At 32.4% G+C, this 26,399-nt stretch overlaps 1 protein-coding gene across 1 annotated transcript in view; it reads left to right on the forward strand.

Annotated features, from left to right (window-relative positions):
• The window catches only part of LOC132714491 (uncharacterized), a 71,256-nt gene extending 44,857 nt beyond the window's left edge, over positions 1-26,399 (forward strand). Inside the window, exons 19-30 of the mRNA XM_060697388.1 lie at positions 429-1,676; positions 4,037-4,137; positions 5,123-5,291; positions 11,143-11,302; positions 11,687-11,880; positions 13,090-13,275; positions 14,492-14,575; positions 15,586-15,651; positions 16,154-16,237; positions 16,358-16,517; positions 19,202-19,318; positions 23,238-26,399. Of these exons, the coding sequence (XP_060553371.1) occupies positions 429-1,676; positions 4,037-4,137; positions 5,123-5,291; positions 11,143-11,302; positions 11,687-11,880; positions 13,090-13,275; positions 14,492-14,575; positions 15,586-15,651; positions 16,154-16,237; positions 16,358-16,517; positions 19,202-19,318; positions 23,238-24,094 (3,426 nt within the window). The 3' untranslated portion in view covers positions 24,095-26,399. The remainder of the gene's footprint in view (positions 1-428; positions 1,677-4,036; positions 4,138-5,122; positions 5,292-11,142; positions 11,303-11,686; positions 11,881-13,089; positions 13,276-14,491; positions 14,576-15,585; positions 15,652-16,153; positions 16,238-16,357; positions 16,518-19,201; positions 19,319-23,237) is intronic.

Raw genomic sequence — 26,399 nt, forward strand, 5'->3', positions numbered from 1 at the left:
CTACTAGTCTAAGGTCCAAAAGCCTAAAAACATAAAATTCTTACATAGATCAAATGGATAACATGAAGCAGAAAAATATGGAAATTAAAGAAATAAAGTATAAATTAAACTGAAAACCAGTTTTTTTATGCTATATTCTTTGCTTGATTTGTCAGTTAAAAGCATTTAGACACTTTTCATATCTGTGACATTTTGTATAATTAAAATGATTTAGATTATTTGGGAAAAATGATGTGAGCATATTATATTAAATTTACACAAAAGTTGTTGGTCTAGACCTTTATCAGATTATATACAAATATTGAGAAATATCTCTGGTCTTGTCAAGACAAAAACCCTCCATTAGAGATGCTGTAGACGACTACATTGTATTGGTATAATTGTTACTATATTAGTAATGTAAATATTCTCATATTTTTTTTTTTCAGAATAATATTCGAGGACAGCACCAACCGTCTACAGATCAAGCTGAATCAAAGGGACAAGAATATACCAAACCACCAGAATTTCCTATACAATCTATATCCGAGATGCATTTTGATTCAGCAACGTCACTTTTAGAAAGACGTCCTAGTTCTGACCCAGTTAATATTTCCCAGAGTTCAATGTTAAAAGGTTCTTATTTGGGTGATATGGCAAGGTCATTAGGTCATTATGATGAAGATTATTTACTCTCTTTTGCACATCTTCGGCACAGCAGCTCTCTTCCAAACATTCAGTCAAGTGAAAAGTTCATAGAAATGGTGCCAACTTCTTTTAATGAAAATAGAAATGCTCCAGTAAGGAAAGGTATACAAAAATCATCAAAGCAAGAATTTCACAGAAGTAATTCAAATGGTTCCCCAGAAATTTCCAAGTTTATGAGCTCAAAAATAGAAAAGAGTCAAAATGAAGAATCAGATGACAGTGGGACAATAACAGATGACTCTTGTTCACCAGAGGGTGACTTCAATTTTCCTCCATTACAGGAAGTGATATCATCAACACCACCTGGTGGTAATTCTGAAAATGCACCAATCACAGTGATATCAGAGATAGCTGGTAATGTGGCTGTGATGAGGCCTGTGGTACAGACAGTTTCTTCTGCTTTTGTTCCTGTTAAGCCAGTCATTGAAATCCCGCCTGCTCTTAGTACATCAGCTTTTACTCACATTGTCAAACCAGATGTTAGAGTAATAAATGATAACCAAACAAAACTATCTCAATCAAAAATGGGTATAATTACCTCAAAGATTGTCAAATCTCAAACTGTGCATTCTACAAAGTCAGTGCCATTTAACAAGACATTTGACAATCCAGTCTCCGGTGATCATATAACTAAAACAACTCTTAAAACTCATGCAAGTAAATTACGAGATTCTGAAGCTCCTCATGTTACAATTAATTCTCCACATATTGAAGACTCTTTTACAAACTCTCTGACATCAAACATTTCATTACCCCACCCAGCACATGGTTGTGAATCAGTATTAACAACTCTACCAATTTCAAGCTCTGCTGTTGATGTGATTATTATTTTACAAAGACTTGTAGGTATTGGGAAGGTATTATGTAGAACACTAGCACCTTCTAGAGCAGGCTATGAGTCAGACCAGTCAGTGCTGACATCAGATGAATTTCCAAGTCCACCAGTATGTACAAAGTCAAGACAGAAGTTGTATGATTGTTTCCTTGGTGTAAGTTCCTTTTTATTAAATCAAAGATTTTTGGAACAGAATATAATTTCATCTGTTATTAAGCAGGTCTAAATTTCATACTTAACAGATTTTGGTTTGTTAGAGGGATATATGAAATTGCAAGCATCTGAACATTGAAATAAAATAAGGAAGTAAGATGTCATTTGTGGAAAACATTTACCATGTCATCTTGTAATAACAAGAGTTTATCTATGCTTGTTGTATGTTTTCACTTTTGTAAATAACTTCTTTACATTTGATCAGAAAATATGAATGTTAAAAGAAACATTGCATGCAGCAAATCCATGGTCTATAGGTTTCCTAGCAGTTTTCAGTCCCAAATCACACTTTTTTACAAATAATAAATATCTTGTCTAAGGACAAGTACAAAACTTTGACAGAATAAAGTTAGGTACCTGTTTTAAATGTTGCTCTTTTACTTTACTTTTTGATTGGAACATAGGCCTGAAATATAACACCTTTTCTTACTTTTATGCAAAATTTCATAACAGTTTTCCAGACCTTTTTTATTTTGATTATAATTCATTACCAATAGGCAATGTTAAGATGATTTTATCAAAGAAATAGAAATTCCAGACCTTTTTCATGTTGTCTGCAATATTTTGTTCAAAGTAATTAATTTACATAGAATGGGGTCTTAGTTATTGTGCATGGGCATCAAACTACAATTCCCCAGGTGTTGCTTATTTTTAAATGTTGCAAGTTCTCTTATATAACTTCAAACAACAGGCAAAATTTCAAAACATATAAAACACTTTACTATTTTTACTGCTGTGCCTTACTGGTAATAATAGACTGTATTTGATAGAAATAATAAAGGGCTGGAAAACTGCTAGGGAGCTGGAAACTGCTAGGAAACCAGTATAGGTTTATTTTTGTGACATCATTTCGTCTTAAATCAGTTTAAATAAATAATGCATGGATGGGCACTTGAGGTCTTCCTACACAAGTAAATGTTGAAAGATGACCTTAATAATGTTAGTTTGACTTAGATCCCTATTTCCCCCATCCCTCATTCACCTTTAGTTATCAGTACATCAAAATGGTGATTAAATGCTAATATGTATGTTTTTACAGTGTAAACTCTGGAGAGCAATAACTTCTTTACAGTGACAGTATTTATTCTTTCTACAGTTCGTCTTCATGATAAACTTAACCTCTCAGTAACAACCAATGTTTTGTCTACCACAGGGTGTTGCAGAAGTATATTAACTGTACATAACATATGCATACTTCCTGTTTGCTATTTATACCCTGCAAAACAAAGTTGTAAGTGGGGTAGACTGGAATCAGCTTGTCATCCAGCAGTCAGTTTTTTTCTTGTCTGCCCAATTACTTAAGAATCCTTTGACCCACAGTCTTCATATTTGGCATGGAGGTTAGTCATGATTAGTAGATGACCCCTATTGATTTTGAGGTCACCAGGTCAAAGGTGAAGGTCACAGGGGCATTGACTTCAAAAAGCTTGTCTGCCCAATAACTTAAGAGTCCTTTGACCCACAGTCTTCATATTTGGCATGAAGGTTAGTCACGATTAGTAGATGACCCCTCTTGATTTTGAGGTCACCAGGTCAAATGTCAAGGTCACAGGGGTCTTGACTTCAAAAAGCTTGTCAGCCCAATTACTTAAGAATCCATTGACCCACAGTCTTCATATTTGGCATGGAGATTAGTAAAGATTAGTAGATAACCCCTATTGATATTGAGGTCACCAGGTCAAAGGTGAAGGTCACAGTGGCCTTGACTTCAAACAGCTAGTCCGCCCAAAAACTTAAAAATCCTTTGACCCACAGTCTAAATATTTGACATGGAGGTTAATCATGACCATTAGGTGACCCCTTTTGATTTTGAAGTCACTGGGTCAAAGTTCAAGGTCACAGGGACCTTGACTAAAAAAAGCTTGTTAGCTCAATTGCTTAAGATGACTTTGGTCAACAGTCTTCATATTTGGTATTGAGGTTGTTTATGACTAGTAGATGACCCCTTTTGATTTTTAGGTGACTGAGTCAAAGGTCAAGGTCACAGGAATTTTACTATGATAAGCTTGTCTGCTCAAATGCTTAAGAATGCCTGTCAAAAGTGTATTGATTCTGACATTTTCATATTTAAAGCATGTAGAATACATAACTTAGCAATGCACTGGCTTAGTAACCTCAGATTTTGCAGGGAGGTTGTCTTTGAGCTCTCAATGGTCACTGTTGATTCTGACAAAGTGGTATGCGGGGGTATTCAGGCCATGACAGTGGCAGTTCTAGTTTTTTTCTTAAATTTTTTTAAGAAATTAACATGTGAAATTATTATTCCAGGCAATAAATTGACATGTGTTATTACTATTTCAGGCAATAAGAGGAACAATAACTGTATATGCTGATAATATGCTGTGTATGGACCTGTGTGGCTACACAAGTTACCCCCAAGAACTGGGGGGCCCTAGGGAAAGGTTTTTAAATAAAAGGGAATAAAAAAATTTAAAACACTTTTTTTGAAAATGATTTTTAGCCCTGTTTTTTTTTGTTAAATGTGGTTTTCATTTACAATTAAAAATTTTTGGTTGAGGTCATTTGGGCATAAAAAGGATATTTTATCAAATTTTAATGCTTTTTTTTTTTAAATTTTTAATTTTTTAAAAAAAAACTTTTATCCCTTTTTTTTCCACTAAATATAGTATCTGTTTAAGGGTTGGGTATTTGTAAAAAAACCTTTTCCCAAAATTCTCTTCTAATTAGAAAAGATGTTTTAATTATAAAAAGGAGGGGGCCCTTTTTAAAAGGAAAAGAAAATTTTTTTAAAGATGAATAAAATTTTTTTTTCAAAGAAGGTTTTGTCTACTTATTGTGAAATTATGAACAATGGTAAAGTGGAGCACATTATCCTGTAGACAACTCTTGTTCAGTTAAGAATATTGTTTTGAAAAAGAATTATTTTTTGATAGCTATTCATAATTTCTTTCTGAAATATGATAATGGTAAAGGGAATTTACATATAATGTGAGTTTCAAGAAATTTTGATAGTGTTGTCAGTTAATGTTTTATCTATTGAATAGTAAAGAAATGCTAGTATCATTCATTGATGTTCATTAAAGTGGGACTGAACTAGTTAAATATTTCAAATTAATGTCTGTTATAATGGTGATTGAGTAACACATGTAAAATCAGAGTAAAGTTTTTCAAAATGTCCTTAATATACTGCCCAATTATTTTTACTGCTAAAACATTCCAAATTACATTTGGTTTCTGTGAGTCAGGCAGGTAATTATTTTCATGCACAGTAGGGAGGGTAAATTTAAAACAATAATGTTGAAGTTAGCTTGGCTTTTACCTCTATATTCAACATTTATACCTGTTTATAGGTAAAATGCCACAAATTATTGTAAACCAATTATGATAATGATAATTACACTACCAAAATTTTACATTGTTAAATTAATGTATGTGTGTTTTACTTGAACAGCTGGTAGAATATTTGAGAACACAGCAGGCTAGTGGACTTGTATGGGGATGTAGACATGACTTCAGTGAAACAAGAAACTGTTTTGAATACTTGAACAAACAAAGTGCTCTACTGTGTGATAGACATGAACCAATTACTAGAGAGGTCAGTCACATGCTGTAGTCAGCTCACCTGAGCAAATAGTACTGATTGTGAGCTATATTGGTGGGTGGTTGTATAGAGGAACTCTATCAAGATTGTTAAAACTACAGTCCTGGAAGGGAGGAAAAATTTTTTAAATCCTCTTCAAATCTACAAGGGCTAGAATTTACATTTTGGCACGAAACATTGTCTAGTTGACCTCTACCAAGATTGTTCATATTAAAATTGGCCCAGGCACAGGAGGCCATAAGTTTTCAATATATTCATAGAAATCTCCTTCAAAGAGCTAGTGCTAAGATATTTTAACTTTTTGATCTTTTTTTTGTATTGAGTGCTACAGCATTGAAATTTGAACTTCTGCCACAGATTCAGATTTGAAGTCTTATACCAGTTCACCAGTTGCTTAGAAATTCCAATGATGAAAATTATTGAGTGACAGGTATTTGCTGTAATCCATTTCCAATTTAGTGGTCTTGTATGTACACAAGTGCATGTCAACCAATTAAACTCTGTTTAATTACAGCCTGTGTCCTTTTTGAAAAAATGATTATTCATCTACCCAATCAAGACTGTTTTTAATAAGCCTTTGAAGGGAGGCATATTAAAATTGCACCGTCTGTCTGTCTGTTCGGACTGTAACTTTGTCATTTATTGAGGGATTTTTAAATAACTTGGCACAAATGTCTACCACATCAAGACAATGTGTCGGGTTAAGAACCACATCCCTACCTCAAAGGTCAAGGTCACACTATCATTTTTCTTATTTTCACATTATCCCAATTAGAGTAAATAGGTTCACACATTGGTGTCTGGACTGTAACTTTGTTATGCATCGAATGATTTTGGAAGAACTTGGCATAAATGTCTCCATATCAAGACAATGTGTAGCATCCAAGAATCAAGTTCCTAACTCAAAGGTCAAGGTCACACTAACATTTTGAAGTTTCACTTTAACACAATTAGAGTTTATAGGTACACAAATTTGTGTCCGGACTGTAACTTTGTCATGCATCAAAGGATTTTAAAAAAACTAGACATAAATGCCTACCACATCAAGACGATGTGTCGCGTCCAAGACCCATTTCCCTACCTTCAAGGTCAAGGTCACACTTACGGTTTGAAGGTTCTCATTCTCTCTAGAAGAGTTTGAAGATACACATTCATGTCTGGACTGTAACTTTGTCATTCATGGAGAGATTTAAAATAACTTGGCACAAATGTCTACCACATTAAGATGATGTGTCGCAGCTAAGGCTCATGTCTGTCTGTCCGTCCGTGTGTCCCCACTTACACAACAATCATGTCCAGAATGTAACTTTGTCATGCAATGAGGCATTTTGAAATAACTTGGCACAAACGTCTATTTTATGACAACATTCTGTCGCGTCCAAGAACCACGTCCCTTCTTCAAAGGTCACACTTATATTTTGAAGGTTCACGCTATCACATTCGTGTCTGGACTACTGTAAATCACTTTATATTCGCGTGATCTTTATTTCGCGAAAACCCTACCCCGGATTATTTCGCGTATTCATGAATTCGCGATGGCAGGGTCAGCAATTTATATTCGCGATTATTTAAATTTTATTTCCGCAATATAACAGTTGAAGTTAATTCCTAAACTATGTTGCTCTTATGCAAGGTAAATGTTAATGGTGTTAATAAGAGACGGTTTTTAGCTCGACTATTCGAAGAATATGAGAGCTATTGTAGTCGCCCCGGCGTCGGCGTCCGCGTCGGCGTCTGCGTTGGTTAAAGTTTTTTGTAAAGTCAAATATCTCAATTATTACTTGTGATATTCAATTGAAACTTACAATAGTTATTTATAGTAACAAGGTACATCAGATTGACAAGTTGGATAACTCTGCCTACAATATTGACAGAATTATGCCCCTTTTTAACTTAGAAATTTTGGTTAAAGTGTTTTGTAAAGTCAAATATCTCAATTATTGCTTGAGATATTCAATTGAAACTTACAATACTTATTTATAGTAACAAGGTACATCAGATTGACAAGTTGGATAACTCTGCCTACAATATTGACAGAATTATGCCCCTTTTTAACTTACAAATTTTGGTTAAAGTTTTTTGTAAAGTCAAATATCTCAATTATTGCTTGAGATATTCAATTGAAACTTACAATACTTATTTATAGTAACAAAGGTACATCAGATTGACAAGTTGGATAACTCTGCCTACAATATTGACAGAATTATGCCCTTTTTAACTTAAAAATTTTGGTTTAAGTTTTTGTAAAGTCAAATATCTCAATTATTGCTTGAGATATTCAATTGAAACTTACAATACTTATTTATAGTAACAAGGTACATCAGATTGACAAGTTGGATAACTCTGCCTACAATATTGACAGAATTATGCCCCTTTGGAACTTAGAAATTTTGGTTAAAGGTCTTCAAAGATATTTACTTGAAACTTTACACATGCACGTAGGGTCATAATTGGAGGGTCATAATTGTATGTCACTGACCAAGTTCCATAACTCTATCTTGCATTAAGGCTGATTCATATCCCCTTTTCTACTTAGTCTCTTGGTTAATGTTTACATGCAAGTTTACATATCTCAATAACTATTAAAGATATTTATTTAAAACTTCACATATGCATTTAGAGTCATAATTGTAGTTCACTGACAAAGATCCATAATTCTATCTTGCATTTAGGCTGATTTTTCTCCCCTTTTTTAACTTAGAAATTCATGGTAAAGTTTGCTTGTAAGCTGTTATCTCAATAACTACTGAAGGGTTTGTGCCTTTTTTGGGACAATTAAGCATTAATAATAATAAAGCTGTGATCTACTTAATAAAACATCTTAATAACAAGCCTTTGTACCTTTTCTGTCAAATTTATGTATTCATAGGTAATTAGTATTATTATACTCAATAAAACACCCTTGTGACATTACCTTCCGAATAGTCAAGCCAATACTGTATAATTAGACTCTCTCCAAGGCCTATAACTTGAATTTATAAGAAAAAATTAGCCCTCTTGTGAACTCTCGTAAGAAAATTATCCGTTGATCACTTTATTACCGTAAATCTATTGTCACCTAAACAATATGTGTTGACATTGTCTGTAAAGTGCAAATATTCTCTCTTTTTATGTTTTACATGTATGTATTGATGAGGAAAATGGAATGGGAAAATCCTGTAACCTTCATATCTTTATTATGATGTAAATAAAACATTGCACATATTAATTATTTACATTCAGTTATTATATTCATTATAAAACTTAATAACAATTCGAAAAAAAAATGAATTTTCATCAGATTTATTTTTTTTATAATGTATGCTTCATTATAAAATTTACGCGGCATCTTGAATTAGCGACGCGGCCGATTCGCGAATAATAGCGAAAATTAAAACATCGCGAAAAATACCGGATTTACAGTATAACTTTGTCATTCATTGAAAAGTTTAAAAATAACTTTGCACAAATGTTTACCACATCAAGATGATGTGTTGTGTGTAAGACATATGTTCCTACCTCCAAGGTCAAGGTCACTCTAATAGTTTGAAGGTACTTATGCTCAAAAGAAGAGTGTGAAGATACACATTAGTTCCAAACTGTAACATTGTCATGCATTTAAGGATTTTATAATAACTTGGCATAAATGTCTACCACATCAAGATGATGTGTCGTATCCAAGACCCTTGCCCCAAGGTGTTAAGTTTGCTATAAACAGCACTTCATTTCACAAGAACAATATAAAGCAATTAGTTACTTTCATCCTTTGTTCTTTTCATAATACCTGCATGCTTAAGAAACCTTTTCGGGGGCATTCATCAATTGTGTGACAGCTTTTGTTTGTTATTGATGCGAATTTTCCATGAAAAACACTGAGGTCCAGTGGTATTTTCCCTAAAATATTTCACCCCATCTTTAAGAGTATCTTGGCAAAAGCTGCTGATTTTTAGTTAAAATCAGGACCCTCTTCTTATAAGGGATCCATTTTATAGACAGTAAAAAACGATACATGTACAGTTTGTGATGCATATTTGAACTGTGATATCAGTTGACCTAGATTTCAACATAATACCTTCCTTTCTTTGATGATATTCCAAGAGAACTTAGAACTTGTAACCTATGTACCAGTAACTCTTAAGGCGACGAATTCCATTATCTTTTTGAATGTTCACATTTAGTTAATACAAGAAAGCTGTATCTTGATAAATATTTCTATGAACGTCAAAGTGCTTTAAAATTTGAAAAATTAATGAACCATAGTAATAAAGATATCCTTTTGAAACTTGCCATATTTTGCAAAAATATTATGTTATTATTTAAATAATGTTAGCTTATTAGATTATGTCTTTTCTCTTTGTTTTTTCTCGCAATGATTTTTGATTTTTCTCTCTCATCCTCCATTATCAGTCAATTATTACAGTAATTTTATTACATCATGGAGTTGTATGACCATTTATAATTTGCCATTTTGTAGTATTTTGTTTTTACATATTATTTGCCATTTTGTATTATTTTGTATGTATGTACTGTTTTATGTTGTCACATGCCCATATGGGCCCTGACGTATTCAAATAAACCTAAACCTTCCAGAGTTATCAATATCATTGGTCATCTGTAAGCAATACAGGGCCAGGATAGCCCTCTTGTCCTTTACATGAGGAAGCTTGTACTGTGCTAGCATACAGTAGGTTGTGTATTACTCTATACTGTGCTAGCATACAGTAGGTTGTGTATTACTCTATACTGTGCTAGCATACAGTAGGTTGTGTATTACTCTATACTGTGCTAGCATACAGTAGGTTGTGTATTACTCTATACTGTGCTAGCATACAGTAGGTTGTGTATTACTCTATACTGTGCTAGCATACAGTAGGTTGTGTATTACTCTATACTGTGCTAGCATACAGTAGGTTGTGTATTACTCTATACTGTGCTAGCATACAGTAGGTTGTGTATTACTCTATACTGTGCTAGCATACAGTAGGTTGTGTATTACTCTATACTGTGCTAGCATACAGTAGGTTGTGTATTACTCTATACTGTGCTAGCATACAGTAGGTTGTGTATTACTCTATACTGTGCTAGCATACAGTAGTTTGTGTATTACTCTATACTGTGCTAGCATACAGTAGGTTGTGTATTACTCTATACTGTGCTAGCATACAGTAGGTTGTGTATTACTCTATACTGTGCTAGCATACAGTAGGTTGTGTATTACTCTATACAGGTGTCTCCTTATGTCTGAAATAATACACATACAGGCATCTTAGGTCTTTCTCCTCTATTGAAAGTTGTGATTAAAGACGTTTTCTGGAGTTTTCATATAGACATATATATATTAAAATGTTTCTGTTATCATATTCTAACAACATGCCAAGTTTAAAGAAATTCTATAGAACATTTTTAATTTTGCCTACATGCCTATATGAAAACTCACGAAAACGTCCGTAAACCATAGAAAAATTTATCAAAATAAATATAAAAAAATTACTGACTGTAACAATTTTTAATCATAACTCTTGATTTCAATGTAAGATGCATACATATGACAGTTTTCCTGAATGTTTGGCTTTACATGATACAAGCATGCATTATAATTGATCTAGAACTAGAATATTTACAGCAGTTTTCTTCTCATAATGGAGGCAATATGTTTCTGATGATACCTTTAAATATTGTTATATTGAATACAGCATGGTATAGACACACAAGTGGTCAAATTTTATATGTCTCAGAAACTATATTATAAATTGGAATTAACATGTACATTTTGTTTATTTACCTCCGTCATGGGAATGGATACTACATGGTAGTCTAGCATATAATTTGAGGATTTTTAATATACGTAAAATGATGATATTTTCAGATGTGTGTGAGAATGAACAATGTATGTATGATGTTGACATGTCTTGATTGGTACCACCATTGTCTTGGTAATGCATTTGGTATCTATGGTGATCTGTCAGTAAAACAGAATAGAAAATATCTGCAGACATCATTTAACAGTACAGACATGTTGAGAAGTGGTATGTATATACTTGTTATTAGAACCATTAAGGAGCTTGACACTTGACACATATGGGTTGCTGTCTAAGACCAATAACTCTAGCATGGATTTTTACTGAACAATACAGCTTTATAAACTTTATTTTATTATTAGAATTCTTGTTTAAGCTTTTACATGCTTGTTCTGCCACTACAACCACTGCAAATATTTTCTTTAACCTTCAGGCACATCTTGGGGATCTTTAAAGCTGTATCACACAACCAGTATTTCATAAATTATCTCTTTAAACCTAGTAATTTACTGAAAAAAAAGTGTGTTTTTTTACTCTTACATTTGTACTTCATAAGGGTTATACTTCTGACTTTTAATATATGTATATTATGGATGAATGTTTTCTTTGCAGAGTTTATAGTTGTTGACAGCTATGATTATGACCCAGCTAATGATAGTTCAGATGTGATGGAGACTGCGTCCCAGTTATGTCCTAGTTATAAATCAACATCAGATCACCAGATATTGGTAACAAGTCCAATAGATTCTGACAGGGACCATTTGATGGCAGTTTTAAGAGCATTATGCAGGATTATGGCATATAGAGTAAGACATTATTTTTTCTTGCATTTTTCAAAGAATTCACATTGGTTAACCTTTAAGTTAAAAGTTCATTGTTTCAGAAACTATAAAAGCTATTGACTTCAGACTTGGAATACATGTTTATTGTCATAAAATGACACCATTTCAAATTGGCAGATCATCCTAAAATTATTTTGTGCAAAGTTGTTTCCCTTATCCCTAGATTTTTAGGGCTTCTCAGGAACTATCAAAGTAATTCACTGTTCACTGTCACTATATGACACCGTTGCAGAAGGGCAGATTATTCTAGAATTCATTTTAGCAAAGACATGCCCATTTTTTACTTAATTTATTTTCTTCTTGGGTCAATTTCTCAAAAACTGTCAAAGTTAATCACATAAAACCAGGAACACTTGTTCAATTTTTAAATTGGAATGCATTTTTAAAGGGCAGGTAACTTTTAATTTTCTTTTCTCAGTTATGCTCCTTTTTGGATAACATTTTTGTAAAGGTATATTTTTCAAGTTCACTGTTACTATCGAATTTGAAATGCATTTCTGAGGGGCAGATAATCCTGGAAGCCATCTATGCTCCATTATTTCCCCCTTTTTATGCCCCCACAAAGTGGGGAGCATATAGCATTGCACTTGTACATCCGTCCGTACGACCTTCCATCCGTACGTCTGTCCGTACGTCCCGAAATCTTGTGACGCAACTCCTCTTAAACCGGATGGCAGATTTTGCTTAAACTTCCAGGGATGAACAACCTTAATGTGTAGATGGAAGTTAAGGAAGGAATTTTTGCGCTGCGACCAAATTTAACACAATTATGGCCCTTGTTGATTTTTTCACTATATACCATATATATGTTGTAAGTCCTTTGGACACAGTTCTAGTTCAGGATAAAAACTGTCAGATGTATTCACCTCTTGCTTGAAATATTCGTTGACTAGCAAGGGCAGGTTAGGCTGCTAAGTACATTTGCGATATAGAAAAAAAACTGGTGATATTTAAGACATAAGATAAATATGCAAGTACATATCAGTGGATTATTATTTTGACAATAATGTTCTAAAATAATTACTGTCATCTTGATACGACTGGACTGTGAATAAGATTAGGATAAAAGCCAGGTATTCATAAAAGTGAAAAAATCAATTCTGAATGGCTGATTTTATGTAAAAAAAACATGTAAATTTAATTTATACATGTATATTATTTATATTTTTGCAGTTAAACTTGTTTGTATGTGATGCTTTACCAGTTCTCCTGATGTTAAAGAATGATGATATTCCTATAGACATAGGGCTTAAACCTATCACTGACTTCCTCACAAGTTATATAAGTACAATAAACGGCTGGCTCTACAAAGATCCCTATGTCAGGGTGCTTGAATGTCTGTGGATTTTTATTGTACAGGTAATGTGAGAATTGGTATACCATTATAACATACACTCCCTAGTTGAGTTTCAGGGTATTTTAAATGGTGTTCTTCCTGTTTTCACTCTACCACATTTGATACTCTACATGTACACTATTTGATTCTAATGATGTGGTACTAACAATGTATTTAGTATTCCTTACTCTTATCTTTGGTGATTTTTCCTCACTTTGTTGAACACTGTGGCAGTATATTTTTTTCCAAAATAAAAAAAATACATTGTAAGATTAAATTTCAAGAGAAATTAGATGTAAGTAGGGAGGTCTCAACTTGGGGATTGTGTAATAAGGAGGTCTTGACTTGGAGATTGTTTTATAGGGAGGTATTGACTTGGAGATTATGTAATAGGAAGGTCTTGACCTGGGGATTGTGTAATAGGGAGGTCTTGACTTGGAGATTGTTTTATAGGGAGGTATTGACTTGGAGATTATGTAATAGGAAGGTCTTGACTTGGGGATTGTGTAATAAGGAGGTATTGACTTTGGGATCGTGTAATAAGGAGGTATTGACCTGGTGATTTTGCAATAAGGAGGTCATGACATAGGGATTGTGTAATAGGGAGCCCTTGACCTGGGGATTGTGTAATAAGGAGGTCTTGACCTGGGGATTGTGTAATAGGGAGCCCTTGACCTGGGGATTGTGTAATAAGGAGGTCTTGACATGGGGATTGTGTAATTAGGAGGTCTTGACTTGGGGATTGTGTAATAGGGAGCCCTTGACCTGGGGATTGTGTAATAAGGAGGTCTTGACCTGGGGATTGTGTAATTAGTAGGTCTTGACTTGGGGATTGTGTAATAGGGAGGCCTTGACCTGGGGATCGTGTAATAAGGAGGTATTGACCTGGTGATTTTGCAATAAGGAGGTCATGACATAGGGATTGTGTAATAGGGAGCCCTTGACCTGGGGATTGTGTAATAGGGAGATCTTGACCTTGGGATTGTGGTTTTCAGTCACAACCATACTTTCTCATATGACAGCGTTACTGATCAGTTCAAGGAGGCAAGAAACTCAAATGTGATCTGATGTTAGTTGTTTAATAATAAAGCATCATATATTAATATATTTACACTAATGATCTTGTACTCTTACCTTCTTAACCTAATTGTTTTATATAAGAAAATAATTGTAATATTCTCTCTTAGAGTTAGGATCTTGATATCATTACATTATGACATAGTATTTGAATGAATACAGGATTTTGAGATAGAGCTGAGTAAAGTGGAGAAGTCAGATGACAGAACACAGAACAAAGCTCAACTATTACTGCAAGCTTTAGCTGTAAGTATGACATAATACATGTGTGATATATGTTTATTAGATTGAAATAAGTGGGGGATGTTGAATTCTAATATGTGAGGAAACTTATCATTGAGCATGCTCAAGTGATGGGTTTTATAAAATTAAAATTATACCTACGTTTTACTTAAAATTTTAGTATCTGAATTTCCCTTGGTACTACTTTTCCCTAATCTTTCCTAAAACAGTCCTTAATCCTCTTTGGATGCCTTTCTATATATATGAAACAGGAAAATTTAAATTGTTTTGTTTTTCAAAAGTTAACATCATATTGATAACAGCATTACTTGTTCCTTTTAAGACCCTGCAAAACAACATGGTATCATTTTTGTCAGGACAAGTGTAAGACAATATCCTGACTGTCCCTAAGCTGAATATCTCTACTTTTTTCCTACATGTAGTTTATGAACAAATATTTTTTAGCATTTACTGAAGTTTATAAACAAATATTTTTCAGCATTTACAGAAGTTTATAAACAAATATTTTTCAGCATTTACAGAAGTTTATAAACAAATATTTTCAGCATTTACTGAAGTTTATGAACAAATATTTTCAGCATTTCTTGAAGATTATGCACAAATATTTTTCAGCATTTACTGAAGTTTATGAACAAATATTTTCAGCATTTTTTGAAGTTTATAACAAATATTTTTCAGCATTTACTGAAGTTTATGAACAAATATTTTCAGCATTTTTTGAAGTTTAGAACAAAATTTTTTCAGCATTTTTTGAAGTTTATAAACAAATATTTTTCAGCATTTACTGAAGTTTATGAACAAATATTTTCAGCATTTCTTGAAGTTTATGAACAAATATTTTTCAGCATTTACTGAAGTTTATGAACAAATATTTTCAGCATTTCTTGAAGTTTATGAACAAATATTTTTCAGCATTTACTGAAGTTTATGAACAAATATTTTTCAGCATTTACTGAAGTTTATGAACAAATATTTTCAGCATTTCTTGAAGTTTATGAACAAATATTTTTCAGCATTTACTGAAGTTTATGAACAATCAGCATGAAACATTGAGAAGAGAGTTACTGTTGTCCCAAGCTGTAAGTCTGTCTTGATTATGCTTATTAATTGTCTGTACACTACCACTTCTTAAACATATTTGATATTCCAGTGTTTATATTATACATTATATCATAAAATTATATTCAGTTTAGAAATATATAATAAAGCTTAAGATTCATTCTAAATTTTATGGAATAAATTTATTTCTATTTAATAATATTTGTTAAGTTTACAATGATTTAGACTACCTAGTGATATTCAGAGAAATGGAGCCAAAATATGGTAAAACTATCAAGATTTCCCTCATAAACCATGCATCACAGAACATAAATACTAGATTATAAATAGTAACGAATTTCTTGAACTTTTGATATTTAACTCATATAACCTTCCAAAATTCTTAATATAACATCACTCCCAAACTTACCTTTTATTATAATAATGAAAGTGTAAATTACAGCTTCGTAGAACACTCATGAAATAATTGTTGTAAAATAACCCACATCATTTAAGATAATGAGATGTTTGATTATATTACAGGATGATGTATCATTTAGATTGAGTTTATATTCCCTGCCACTGACACAGTTGATTGCTATATATAGAGGTCTCACTAGAGATATTGTAAGTATAAATGTATAAATTGAAGTAATGCATAAATATTTTGAATTAGTTTTTAACTGTGTATATGAGGGGTACATGTTGAGTAATGATTAACCTTATTATTAATGTATTGTTTACTAGGGTAATAGTTCTGAAGTAAGCAGTACAGACACACAGTATCAGTCTATTCTGTTGATAAGAACAAGACTAAAACATGACCTTCAGACATTGAGGAAAGGATTTAGTGGTACAGAACTTATAGCCTGGATTCTCGATAATCAACATCTTTTCCATAGCTTTGGTAAATACACTTTTATGTTACTGTACATATTTTTTTTACATTTATTCAAGACAGTTTTTATTTCTGTACTTTATATTATTGTTACTTGTTTTTGTTACTGAACTTGGTATTACCCCTTGCGAGTTAGGCACCCTAGAATGATGTTACCATGGTAAATTGGTTCTACTGCTATTATCCTACCATTGTGATAATTAGTCTGACACAATATGTATCTCAGTCTATAGTTGATGAGCTTATTGTTTTAGTGAGATCATTTACTTTAACTTATTGTTTTAGTGAGATCATTTACTTTAACTTATTGTTTTAGTGAGATCATTTACTTTAACTTATTGTTTTAGTGAGATCATTTACTTTAACTTATTGTTTTAGTGAGATCATTTACTTTAACTTATTGTTTTAGTGAGATCATTTACTTTAACTTATTGTTTTAGTGAGATCATTTACTTTAACTTATTGTTTTAGTGAGATCATTTACTTTAACTTATTGTTTTAGTGAGATCATTTACTTTAACTTATTGTTTTAGTGAGATCATTTACTATAACTTATTGTTTTAGTGAGATCATTTACTTTAACTTATTGTTTTAGTGAGATCATTTACTTTAACTTATTGTTTTAGTGAGATCATTTACTTTAACTTATTGTTTTAGTGAGATCATTTACTTTAACTTATTGTTTTAGTGAGATCATTTACTTTAACTTATTGTTTTAGTGAGATCATTTACTATAACTTATTGTTTTAGTGAGATCATTTACTATAACTTATTGTTTTAATGAGATCATTTACTTTAACTTATTGTTTTAGTGAGATCATATACTTTAACTTATTGTTTTAGTGAGATCATATACTTTAACTTATTTCCTTCTAATATTATGTTTGTGTTTTTGTATTTTTTATTGTGAGAAAGGCATTCAGCTTTCGTCCTGAAGGTAGATGGTCTACTCCTGTTTCTGATAATGCTTGAACTAATGGTCACAAAGGCACCTGTTTTTTCTTTAGCTATCAAGTTTGGAGCAAGCTATATGATTGTACAAAATTAATGTAATAGTTTGTGGGACCTTCTAATTGATGGTCTTCACAAAACCAATGGTCTCTGTCAGTCTCCAAAGGTTGCTTTACAAATTGACAGTCATGTGATTGTACATGAACTTAATTGATATGATATATAATAAGCAAATTCTAGGACAATAGTATATTTATGTCATTATTTTTGGATGATGAGGACAATAACAAATAGATTTTAAAATATGAATTTTTAATATTTTAAATTAAAAAAAATTTAAACTATGTATAATTTGGAAGATTATTGAGCATGTACTATTGTTTAAATTTTTCAATTTTTCAAATAATGTATTTGATTTCTTTATTTCAGTCTTTCAGGAGATTTATTATTGTTCATTATTTAGCAAATGCATGCATTCTACTATCATATATAATTTTTACAGTATATTTATGTATCTTTATTTACAATGGAATACAGTGTAACTTCTGAAAACCGAACACCTGTGGGACTAGCCAAAAAGTTCAGAATATGGAGGTTTCCGGAATTCAGAAGTTCGGAGTTATCTGAACAAGTAAAATTATTATAAATCAACTGTTTTATAGTAAGACGTGGTGAAAAATATATTAAGCTGATTATAGGACTTTTACTATTTTAAATTTCATTATCACCTATAACTGAATTTGCTGATACAATAACATAATGTTAATTATTATCACAATTTATCCTTTTAAATAAGTATATTTCATAAGCATGTAATACCTGCTATTTACCTGTATTTTTCTCAATTTTTTAATTTTCACACTTTAAACAAATGTTTGATATGTTTGACAGGTTGTAATTCTAATAGGTGTCGAGTTCATACTGACATTTTGAAGGTTTTTTCAATTACAAGTATAATATTCCTTCACACCTTCAATTTCCAGATTTTGGAAATAAATTTTAATTGATATAACCCAAATTTTACCAGAAAATTGTTCAGAATTCAGAATTTAGAAGTTCTGTAATTCAGTGGTTTTGATTACATAGAAAACAGAAAGAGAAATTCGGGACCCTGATAAATCATGTTTGGATTTCAGAAGTTTCAGGTGGAATTCAGAAGTTTCACTGTATGCATAAAATTTGAATAACTAAAAAATACAACTATTTCATCTAAAAAAAAATAATTCATTATTAATCCATTTTTTCCCTTTTTTACATTAATGTCCTTTTCATTCAAGATATTGACTCTAATAAACTATTGTCCTGAAAACTTTGTTATTTAGTCTTTTCAGTTCAATGTCAGTCATGTTTAGTCAAGACTGTCAACTATTGATGGTCTCGAAGCGATAGTCTTTGATGGTATTTGGAGACTGGCGACAATCAACCGCTTGAGATCATTGATTATTAGGCCCCATGTATTTTTTACTTAACCTAAAAGAAACTAATTTCTAGCCTTCTGTTTTTATTTTTCTTTTATTTTGCAAATTTATGTTACTGAAACAAATGGTTCAAATAAAAGAAGTCATAAATCAACATACTGTTGCTGTATTATGTTTCTTTAATCTCATACTTGATGTATCTTAAATTTATATGAATTATTAATCTAGAAATTGAAAATAGAAATGACTGGCAAAATATCAATTATATTTAAAAAACCAACAAAAACTGACATGATATAACTGAAGTTTTGTTCACACATGTAGATGTAGCACTATCAGAGAAGGGAACCACATTTACAAGACAAACTGCAATTGTTATAGCACAGAGATTTTTAGACTGGAACCTGATTGCAGATGTAGAAGGAGAAACAGTCAGGGGAAGTAAGTCTGAAATTACCACTTTAACAGGAGGGGACTTTAGGTTTACCTTCCGTCCATCCACAAAACTGGATCCCATGATGACGCAAAAAGTACTGAAAATATTTTAATGAAACTTGAAATATGGGTACATGTAGATGGTAGTCTGGAAATTATGCATGTCTTTTTCTTTTCTTCCTATGTTGAAAATTTTTCTATGGCAACAAATAAGATAGACTTTAAATATGACAAATACAACACAAAACCTGGATCCCATGATAACGCAAAAAGTACTGTAAATATTTCTATGAAACTTGAAATATGGATAGATGACAGTATAAAGATTATACATAAATATCAGGGTTTGCATCTCTAGCACCAAAATTATTAGATTTAAACCTCTTGAAGTTGGAATTTTCATGAAAAAATGTTTTTGTCCACATTTCTTCTACTTGATTTACTTCTTATTTCAAATATATGTTCATTATTCACATCATATGTTATTAGATTTATAAGTCTAGTCTAGTCTTTGGTTTCTATTATTATTTTCCTTTTGAACTTGAAATTTATTTGAAAATTGTTATATAACATGTATTTTCTTATTTGTTACAGTAAATGGTATATATTTGAAAATTGTAATATTTTTCACTTTTCTTTAACACCTATATCTTGAGATCACTTTTAAAGAACTTTGAAAATTTCCGACAAATTTACTTAAAATAAAGAAAAGTTGAAACATTAGTGATACATATTCAACCTGAGATAATTGTATTTTATGCCCCTGCCATAAAATGGCTGGGGCATATTGTGTTACCCTGTTCCATCATTCCTTCATTCTGTCATTCCGTTTTCATCAGTTTCCGATTCGATGATTTTTATACCCCTGCACAACAAAGTTGTAAGGGGGGAATACTAGAACCAGCTTGTCCGTCCGGCTGTCCCTTAGTTTTTTCTTGTCTGCCCAATAACTTAAGATTCCTTTGACCCACAGTCTTCATATTTGGCATGGAGATTAGTCATGATGAGTAGATGACCCCTATTGATTTTGAGGTCACCAGGTCAAAGGTCAAGGTCACAGGGGCTTTTATTACAATAAAAGTCTGCTCAAATGCTTAACCCATTGCTTCATGAGCATTTTGTGAAAAATGGCTGTTTTCATTGAAAAGTCTCCCGTTACAAGTTCAAATTGCTATAATACTATAAAAACTGCTTCAACACTAATCAAACTTGGCACAAATGTTGACTGGACCATTGTCCTTGCAACAACATGCTCAGGCTTAAATTTTCTGTTACCATGGCAACGAGGGGACATCTCAAAATTGCCAAAAATCACTATTTTGCGTTGATTTTTTCCATCAAAATTGATTTCAAAGTGCTGCAACTTCTCAATGGATTGAGATAGAGTCAAATGCTTTTCAGCGTTGGTTACACGTTACCTTATGATCAATCTGGGGTCATTTACAGCCTCTCACAAGTCCAAAATTTTCTTGGCGATGAGGGGGACTCCGCCCCCCTTCAAACCCCCCCCAAACAGAAGGGGGCACATCCCCCTTCTGGCAACCCCCTGATGTATCTTTTGGTTGGGGGGCCGCGCCGAAAAAAGGGTCACTTTTTTTAACAACATTTCTCAAACAAAAACAAGTGTTTGGGGCCTAAATAAGGCATTTTTTCATCATTTGAGACAACAAAAAGGGGGGGGGTGAAAAAGGCGTTAAAAGGCGTGTATATGAAGTAATGGGTTAAAAATGCCTGTCCACAGTGTATTGAGTTTTACAATTTCACATTTGAAGCATATAATTATGTTTTCATATATTCATCTTAAAACACCTCCAGGCAAAGCTGCATGAATGGGGGGAGGGGTATTGAAGTCATTTAGTGGCAGTTTCAGTTTTGAGGTCGGTAGGTCAAAGGTAAAGGTCACTTTGATCTTTGCCACTAAAAACATGTAGAATACATAACTTAGCAATGCACTGGCTTACTTCCCTCAGATTGGCTGGGAGGTTGTCCTTGAATTGTAAATGACTACTGTTGATTCTGACAAAGTGGTATGCGGGGTATTTCACGCCATGACAGTGGCAGTTCTAGTTGGCAGAGTTATGCCCCTTTCACTTTGAAAATAATATGAAATTTTCAGTTTCTGTTCATTATCTCCCCAACAGTTGTATACATTGAACTCAAATTTAAAATATGGATACGTCAAAGAAATGTGCAGGTCGAGTTCGAATTTGGTCATGGTTCGATGATTTTTGGCAGAGTTATGGCCCCTTTCACTTTCAAAATAATATAAAATTTTCAGTTTCTGTCATTATCTCCCTAACAGTTGCACACATTGAACTCAAATTTGACACATGGGTATGTCAAAGAAACGTGCAGTTCAAGTACAAATTTGTTCATGGTTTGATGATTTTTGGCAGAGTTATGCCCCTTTCACTTTGAAAATAAAGTGAAATTTCCAGTTTCCGTTCATTATCTCCCCAACTGTATTACAAATTTAACTAAAATTTGACATATAAATATGTCAAAGGAATGTGCAGGTTAAGTTTGAATTTGGTCATGGTTTGATGATTTTTGGTAGCCCCTTTTATTTTGAAAAAAAGGGAAATTTTCAGTTTCCATTCATTATCTCCCCAACAGTTGTACATATTCAACTCAAATTTAAAATATGGACATGTAATAAGAATACACTGGTCAAGTTCGAATTTGGTCATGGTTTGATGATAGCTGACAGAGTTATCCCTCTTGAACTTTGAAAAAATCTGAATTTTTTTATTTTCGTTCATTATCTTCCCAATGATTGTTCACATTCAACTCAAATTTGACATATAGATACATTTTAGGAATAAGCAGTTCAAGTTTGAATTTGGTCATGGTTCAATGGTTTTGGACAAAGTTATCTATCTTGAATATGTATGTAGTCATTGTTTTGGCTACAATTATGCAATATGCAATTTACCAAAGGTTAACACTGAATAGTTTCAGTTCCTTGAACTTTGTTTGAAAATGGTTTGCGTTAACATTGAATAGTTTTAAGGGCTTTGAACTTAAAATGAAAAAACAGTTTGTGCAAACAATTTGGAAGTAAATATTATAACATCTGAAATTTTAGCTGCATGAGGGATGGTGTGACGACACATTTCTAGTTTATTATATTTTATCCTTACTAGGCAGGGAAACTTAACACATTACTATGATACAGATAAACTAAAAACTCAAAAGATTTAAGTTCATTTATATCATTCATTCATTCAATAACATAATTGAATGGCCCTCAGGCCCTTCAGAATGTTGATGGTGTTCTAACCGGTAGGGGACTTCCTTGCAATACTTTGATAATTGCTCGTTAAGATAGTTTTTAAAAAATTATAACCAAATAAAATTATGTGAACAGTCTCTACATATAATTTTCCCCAAAAAATTATGAATTGTTTCGACTAAATTGAAAAAAAGACAAGTCAATTTAAGATATTTAGGGTGGTAAGGGTTAAGTATTATCAATCCATGTTAATTATTTAGGTAATTGTAAAACAAAATTTATTTACTATTAATTTCACCATATTTCTACCTCAGTTACTTACTGTACTAAATAAATTTTTGTTCATTATAATGCATTGTATATAATTTTGGATGATTGTAACTGCTTTAGTCTAGCTCAACAAAATGTTTTATTACCTTTACAAAAGTTTTAGCATTTTTAGAAACTTTCTGAAGTTTAATGAAAAGTAGCTTTAATCTGGAGGTGTGCTGCATTAAAAGAAATAAATATGACTTAAAGAAGGTATCATAAGAGAAAGTTTTCATCATGAAACATTTTAACTTATGTAAGGTTTGTTGATTCAGATGTTATGCAGTCCAACTATGATTCTCCATTGTAACTCATTCTTATTTCTTTTATGTAAGCAGAAGTGGTAAAAAATTGTATTATTTTACTGGACATTGCTTTCAGGGTCAAGTCCAAGTGGAAGTTTAACAGAGGTTGGGTATCCTTTCATGACTGTGGATCATGTTGACTGTGGACTGTCAGGATTAAGTGAACGCCCTTTCTCTAGGGTTAGTAATGACAGCACTCCTAGGGCAACACCTAAACCTACCCTCAGGGCTACACTGAGGGCTTTTTCACGGCAGTCAGGTTTCAAATCAACCACTCCTGGTATCAGAGGTATTGAAAAGTCACAGATTATTAGTTCAGAAAGGTCACAGAGAACAAATGACTCAGATAGAAATTCTAAAATTGAAAGGTCTAACAATGAAGCAGTGTCGTCTGGGAAGCATGCAGGCAATTCTGGGATTATAAGTAAACAAAAAACAAGTGAAAGTAGCGAAGAGAGTGAAAGTAGAGGAAACGCTTATGGTACAGAGGAAAATGATCTTCTAGATTCATTTGGACCTGGCTCAATTGACAGTGACTTAAATCAAGGATTTCAACATTCAATCCCACACTCACAAGTTTCGCATGACTTTGACCCATATTATATGCGTGAAACACCTTTATCCTTAACATCAGCAATGTCAGTTGATTCAAGAAATGCTATCTTTTTTGAATCAAGTGATAACTTTTACTATGTGTGTCCATATATTGGAGATGAGCAAGATCCTACATGGTCAAATTATGAGTTATTCCATTTGGTAGAGGAGTGTTTTCAGAAGAAGGTCACTGCAGACTATATATTGAGAATAATTTACAGCAGACGGAAAAATGATCCAAAGGCGAGAACATTTCTTAAGTCTTCACCTGTTGATATGATTGAGAAAATCCGATTTGGGACTTCACAGGAAGAAATACCACGATGTGTTAGTAGTTAGAGAGGTTTTTTACAATGAAATCAGTTGTATGAGTCACGGATTTTAAAATTTATGAAAGATTTGGAAAAAAAAATATACATGTGAATTCCTTTTTAGCTCAATTACATAAGAAACTAAAATTGTTTTTACTCTATTTCATTTTTTTATGGACATTTTGAGGAATTTTGTTTGCTTTTCTAGAAAAAATGTTTGCACAGTGTTATAATTAAATGATTGTAAGACTGCAAATGGGTAAAACTGTGTTTAACAAATTTTTTTTTTTTTAGAAAATTGACCATGAAAGCTACTGCCTAGAAATTGTTTATACCTTTATATTATGAGTGTAGCTGTTAAACTACTTATTTTATGATAGATGATATTTAGCATAAATATATGTATCTTGATGAAAGTTAACATAATTTCTTAATTTTATGATCTGATTATCATGTTTTGGCATTGAATTGTTTAATTACTGGAAAATAAATTTTTCTGCATTCTTTTAGACCGAGATATAAGTAAGTTTCTTTTCTAAATAATTTTGATGTTTAATTACAACATGACTTTTTAGTAAACTGTTTTATGTATATTTCACATACCTTACAATCCTGATTTAACGCCCCCGGGGGCATAACATTTTTCAAAAGGGAGGCGTTTAATAAAGATAAAAAAGAGAGTCTCTCTTCAAACAATGTAAAAAAATCCACAAAAAAATCATCATCCTGTCAACCCATGATACCTTTGATCTACACCGTGAGCTCTATCTAATTTTCCTCCTGAAAATTCCCCCAAATCCTGCTTGCAGTAATGTTGACACCTTTGATCTTGCTGACAAGCTTCATTTTCTTTTATTTTCTTTGTTTAAATAATACACATGTTTTCAAAAGTGGGTGGGGGGCGTTAAATCAGGATTTTACGGTAATTGTGTTTAGTGTTTTAATGTTATTCTGTTTGGGTTCATACAAAATGATATCTTAGATGAGTAAAATACATATCACAATGTTTATCAAATCACACTGAGATTTAAGCCACCTTCACATAAAGGCCACATGCTGAAAATCAAAGAAAGTAGATTTTTTTGGACATCTTTGACCAACCAGAATGTACTTACACAATATCAATATCCTAACAGCAGCATTGTCAACTGAATTGAAAATTTAAGTTTTCGTTGAATTTGGTTGCGAGAGACAATGAAAGGTTTCTCATGGTTACTAGAATCAGCTGAAGCGTAAATGTTAGACCACGTTTTTTTTTTTCAATGGTGGTTCAGGGTGGTTTGTATATTATTATGCTATTTATTATATATTATTATATTATTTTTATAAACTAGACATTTTTTAGACTGTGATAATATTATACATATGTGTGCATGTGTGTGTGTGGAGATATATAATTCATGTTAAATTATTTGTTAAGTTTTGTATTTACATAAAATAAATCATTAATATTGAAATATTACATATCTAGCTTGACTATTTAAGGAATAGGGAGAGCTATTGTACTCACCTAGGTGTCAGTGTTACACTTTGGTTAAGATTTTGCATGCAAGTTGGAATCTCCAAACGTACTGAGGGGAATGGGTAGAAACTTCACAAACTTAGTCAAGGAGGTCACTATCTAAGACCTATAACTCTATCTTGGATTGTGAATGAATTATGGCCTTTTTGAACTTAGAAAAATCTTTTTTTTTTCAGGCTATCAAGCATTATTAGAATAGTTGAGCATGCTGCCCTACCAACAGCTCTTTTATAAATAACATTCTTAGAATAATCAATAGTGTATATGAACTCCTAATTACTTGACATGTTTGATCCAAATAAAGAAATGCAGTTCTTTCATGGTATATTTTTATCATTGAACTAGTAAACATGTGAATTTTAACCTGAGCATTTTTAGTCCCCTACCGGTTTAACCGGAGGGGACTTTAGGTTTACCCTCCGTCCATCTGTCTGTCCGTCCGTCTGTCAGTCTGTCTGTCAGTCCGTCAGTCCACAAAACTGGATCCCGCGATAACGCAAAAAGTACTGAAAATATTTTTATGAAACTTGATATATGGATAGATGGCAGTATGGAGATTATGCACGTCTTTTTTTTTTCTTCCTATGTTGAAAATTCTGGTTGCCATGGCAACAAATAGTCTGAAAATATGGCAAATCTAACACATAAACTGGATCCAGTGATAACTCAAAAAGTACTGAAAATATTTTTATGAAACTTGAAATATGGGTAGATGGCAGTCTGGAGATTATGCACATCCTTTTCTTTTCTTCCTATGTTGAAAATTCTGGTTGCTATGGCAACAAATAGCCTGAATTTCAAGATTTCCGTT

This window comes from Ruditapes philippinarum, unplaced genomic scaffold (assembly GCF_026571515.1).
Source record: "Ruditapes philippinarum isolate M1 unplaced genomic scaffold, ASM2657151v2 ctg3524_1_1_1_1, whole genome shotgun sequence".
NCBI lineage: Eukaryota > Metazoa > Mollusca > Bivalvia > Venerida > Veneridae > Ruditapes > Ruditapes philippinarum.